General features: G+C 38.9%; 1 protein-coding gene across 2 annotated transcripts in view; it reads right to left on the bottom strand.

Annotated features, from left to right (window-relative positions):
• Positions 1–2,992: 2,992 nt before the first annotated feature.
• The window catches only part of Rabex-5 (Rabaptin-5-associated exchange factor for Rab5), a 46,454-nt gene continuing 44,248 nt past the window's right edge, over positions 2,993–5,198 (bottom strand). For both annotated transcript variants that reach the window (XM_070105382.1, XM_070105381.1), the window contains exon 13: positions 2,993–3,122. In XM_070105382.1, the coding sequence (XP_069961483.1) occupies positions 3,027–3,122 (96 nt within the window). In that variant the 3' untranslated portion in view covers positions 2,993–3,026. The remainder of the gene's footprint in view (positions 3,123–5,198) is intronic.

The following is a 5,198-nucleotide window of genomic DNA, read 5'->3' as shown; positions in this document are numbered from 1 at the left end:
TTAGAGGATAGGCTGGGTATCGAGGTTTTGCAGTCATGTTACTAAATTGGCTATTTAGTAGTCACTCATATTAAAGACGACTTCATGTGAACATTTATTTATAACATGTAATAAACTCGTGATTTACTGCCCATCAAAACTGAAATGCTGCTTTTCTTGTGATAATTTGCAACTGCTTCATAGAACTGTCTTCACCTGTTAGCGCTGACACCTTGATAATTCAAATTATTACTGGACTGAAAGTTAATATCCTGGAATATTTTAGGATTAATGAACTGCATCTTTACACCAGAAAGAATGTGAAAGCCTACATAAGCCTTGGTACGTGTCAGTATTTTGTGGTGAGTACCAATGCAGGGCTGGTAGGAAAAACATATACTTACAGCAAAAGCCCTTTTATTTAATACAACTCACCTATAAGGAGGCCTGTTATAGGTGGAATGTTGCATTTAAGAAAAGATCTGCTTTTGTTGTGTGTGTTTGCTTTTTTCAGCACTTGTTAGTGTACCGCCTTACTACAACTACCCAGACTCACAAAATCATAATGACACAATTGCAAACAAACCATACCAAATGTGGGAATAGAACCCTCAATCAGTGACTCATAAAACTCCAGACTGATGTGCTAGTCACTGGCCCAGTGGCTAGTGTGTTGGTCTGGAGTTTTATGACTGACCGCGGGTTCTATCCCCGCCTGTAGTATGCTTTTTTTTACAACTACCCAGCACTGCACGATGCTGTCTCATAATTATATATATTTACAAAGTAAAGCACCCGCAAGTGTATACACCTGTGAATAATTATCCATCCATACATCACCTGCCTTAACCCTTTCAGGGTCCAAGGCCCAAATCTGGAGTCACTCACCAGTGTCCAAGAATTTTCAAAAAAAAAATTTGTTATTTTTTCTTATGAAATCGTAGAGAATCTTTTTGTGAAGGTAATAAAACAAAAAGTACGAAATTTGGTGGAAAATTGACGAAATTATGCTCTCGCGAATTTTGATGTGTCAGCGATATTTACGAATCGGCGATTTTGCCGACTTTGACTCCCATTTTAGGCCAATTACATTATTCCAATCAACCAAATTCTTAGCTATTTCACTAGTATTACTTCTATCGATTGAGCACAAGAAATCGCCAAGTCAACTGTTTCAACTACAAAATAAAGTGATCGGAAATTGTTAATTTGGCCAATTTAACACAAAGTTCAAAATATTCCAATTTCAAAATAGGGTCCAGAATGAACAATGTAGGCATTCCTGGCACTAAACTAACATTTCCTCTGTTCATTAGTTATGTTTTGAGGCTTTACAAATAAATTCCATTTTGATTTTTTATTCACATAATGAATTTTTATTCACACCAAAAAATAGAAGATTTACTGTTATGCAATACTGTAATAATTGTATAAATATCATCACCATATTTGTGAATGTATATTACACCCACCAGCTGATGTGTATTAGACGTGTGAGGTCGTTTGTTTACTCTTGAATATCGGCAAAAATTTAACATTTCTGCTACTTTGAGCTCAGTTTCAAGTCATTTCCAGTGCTAAAACCAATCAAAATCATCTCTATTTCTGTAATATGTCTTCCATTCTATCAAATGAGACCAAGAAATCGCAAATACAACTATAAAAAACATACGAAAAAACACTGCAGAGTTGCTGTTTTAATCGAAAAATCATGATTTCATTTTTTTTCTCTCATTATACACAGTGTGCTGCAGGATCTGTTTTATGTGGTGCACACATACCACATAGATGTATTCTCTCATATCTAGGCCCAAATGTACCACTCACAGTTTATCAGAGTGAGCTGAGCTCATGGCGTAGATCTACGGTTTGGACCCTGAACGTAAAGCCGTAGATCTACGGGACGGACCCTGAAAGGGTTAAACTACACTTGTTATCAGCATATGATAACTTTATTATAGTTAACATTGTTAAACATTTGCTATTGATACAGCTGTATTCTGTTTTTCATTATTCTTAAATTTGTGGGAAAGTGCGAGACCCATAGGAATGGGAGGTGATCAGGTTTGATCTGAGGAAAGGGAGAGTAGCTCCAAGTCCTTGGATCAATAGCCCTTCATTCCCCCTCCTTGAAGGGATTATAGATATAACAAAATGTGACAGGTTACCATGATAACCTGGAATATTACTACTGAGAACCTAACTTCTTGTTGTCTCCACTCAGTGTACCAGTGAAGGGCTCTTGATCCAAGGGATTTGTGCTAATCCTCCTGTTCACAGATTTAATCTAATTACCTTTGATTCTGTAAGCACTGTATGGCCCATACAGATTTACCTCTTCCTTGTGAATATCACTATTATTATTATACTGCATATCCATATTAAAGTTCTAAATCCACAAGGGTCGTACAGCACCTGGTGAATGGGGGTAATCAGATGTGTTCGGAGGAAAGGAGGAGTAGATCCAAATCTTTGGATCAGAAGCCTTTTATTTATTTATTTATTTTTATTTATTACCAATTTGAGCACACATACAGAGGTACAAAAAAATACAGATAAGAGCAGCATGCCAAAGCCACTTATACTATGCATAGCATTACGGGCTGGCTTAAAATTAACTTAAGATTAACTAAGCAATGATGAAATCAGTGATAAAACATTAATGTAAACAGATAACTATAAAGCACAAGTGAGTATTACAAAGACAGGTCATATGGTTGCATTCAGTCATATGAAGGATTCTGTTAGGTAGTGTATTTAAGGCACCTCATTTGAAAGGCATGTTTCTGTTGGTTCCAAATCTTTTTGCTTCCTGGCACTGAGCTGCTGGAACAGAAAACTAGCTGTCCTGGGATCCTTAGTTACCCTGGAGTATACCTGGAGAGGGTTTTAGGGGTCAGTGCCCCTGCAGTGTGGTCTGTGTCCAGGCCTTGCATTGGATCAAGGCCTGATCAACCAGGCTTTTACTGTTAGCTTCACGCAAACTGACGTACGAACCACAGCCCAGCTAGTCAGGTACTGACTTTGGGTGCCTGTCCAGCACCTTCTTAAAGACAACCAGGGGTCTGATGAGTCCTTTTGCCAGGCTCCTCGAGGAACTTGGATATGTACACACTTTCTCCATGGGCCGAGGGCATCTGAACCTGCAGAAACAAACATCTGATTGGAAAGTTTGCCATATTTTCTAGACTTTTGTGACTAAAACAGCATTGCCGCATTGGAGTGTACATTTTGTTTTGTATTTCCGTTGATTGCACTTTTCTGGATCCATCTATAATAGATTTGTAGTTAATACTGTAAATATACAGTGGACCCCCGGTTAACGAACTTTTTTCATTCCAGTAGTATGTTCAGGTGCCAGTACTGACCGAATTTGTTCCCTTAAGGAATATTGTGAAGTAGATTAGTCCATTTCAGACCCCCAAACATACACGTACAAACGCACTTACATAAATACACTTACATAATTGGTCGCATTTGGAGGTGATCGTTAAGCGGGGGTCCACTGTATACCTTATTCTGATATGAAGGGCAATTCACATTTTCTTTAAGATTTTACATAAAATTTTGTGGAATAGATAATTGTATAATGATTTGGTTAATGCTGAGGTTATTCAGCCTTCATTTCTAATTACAACATAAGGAAAAGTAGTTACGTATTTATTACCTACATACATGTATGCAGAATTATGCTTAGATGGTACAATGGTGATCCTTAGTCATGCAGCTTGAGTCTTGATCAAGTTATTTGTTAAAACAAAATTAAAAAGATTAAAAAATATCCAGAAATCTGCCTCCATCTTGCAAGTAATGTTGCAGCCGGAGTGGTGACTGATATTTGTATCTGTTAAAAGCTCCGCAGATTACTGCCTCTGCTTGTGGGGGTAAGTGATGTGTGCTGACCAGTTTTACTGGTACTGTGCTCTTCATATGATATACGTACGTATATTTATTACTGGTATAGTACTTTCATAAGATATACTTAGTGTGATGTAATACGTCTTTATACATATATACATTCTGATGGTAACTGTGAAAATGCTGAATGTGGAACATAAACATGTTTAATTAAATGGCGAACCATTTTAATGTACTGCGCCTGGAGAACAAGAGGTAATAAGAATAGATCCAAAAGGAGGGATTGCTCCAATTCCTTGGATAAAGAGCCACTCTTGAGAGGCTGAAGAATCAGTTACGATCCCATTCCCCCAAGTGCTATATGATCATTAAAAGTCATTATTCCAGGTGTTGTATAACCCCTGTGGGTTTAGCACCTCTTATGAATGTTAAGTGCTGTATAGGTTAAGCATTTATCTGTTGGGTTTGGTGCTTTTCCATCAATATTATCATTATATGCCAGACATATTTTGTATTACCAGACACAAACATTACTTCTGTCGGAGGTTTTATTATCACAAGTAACTCTCATTAACCCTTACAGCTTTAGCTCTTATGTGGATTATATTATTCTTCGACCCTTGTGGGTTTAACACTTAGTTTTGATTATAATAATCCCCTCACGGAAGGTTAGTTGATGTTAGTGAGGGGCTCTTGATTTAGGGAATTGGATCTGTGTTCTAGTTCCCAGAATTAAGCCTGAATACCTTCCACATCCAACCTCCATAAAGGCACTGTATAATCCTACGGGTTCAGTGCTTCCCCTTGATTATAATAACCTCCCATTATTAAAGTGCTGCATGATCCTAAGAGTTTAGCACTCTCCTTTGCAGGCACTCCTTTTGCCAAGAAATGCCAGGAAGGGCTCATGGTCCAAGGAATTGGAGCAATCCTTCCCTTGTACTCGACCTGATTCCCTTTCTAGGAAATATTCCTTCAAGGGAGGTTCCTTGATGCTGGTGAGGACTCTTGATCTAGGGGCCCTCAAGGGAGGTTCCTTGATGCTGCTGAGGGCTCTTGATCTAGGGGCCCTCAAGGGAGGTTCCTTGATGCTGCTGAGGGCTCTTGAGCTAGGGGCCCCTTGAGGGAGGTTCCTGAATGCATTTGAGGGGCTCTTGATATAGGGGCCCTCAATGAAGGTTCCTTGATGCTGCTGAGAGGCTCTTGATCTAGGGGCCCTCAAGGGAGGTTCCTTGATGCTGCTGAGAGGATCTTGATCTAGGGGCCCTCAAGGGAGGTTCCTTGATGCTGGTGAGGGCTCTTGATCTAGGGAATTGGATCTGTGTTCCAGTTCCCTAAATTAAGCCTGAATACCTTCCATA

This window comes from Cherax quadricarinatus, chromosome 98, assembly GCF_038502225.1.
Source record: "Cherax quadricarinatus isolate ZL_2023a chromosome 98, ASM3850222v1, whole genome shotgun sequence".
Lineage (NCBI taxonomy): Eukaryota > Metazoa > Arthropoda > Malacostraca > Decapoda > Parastacidae > Cherax > Cherax quadricarinatus.
Note: the sequence above shows the minus strand (reverse complement) of the source record. Positions and strands in the feature narration are given on the sequence as shown.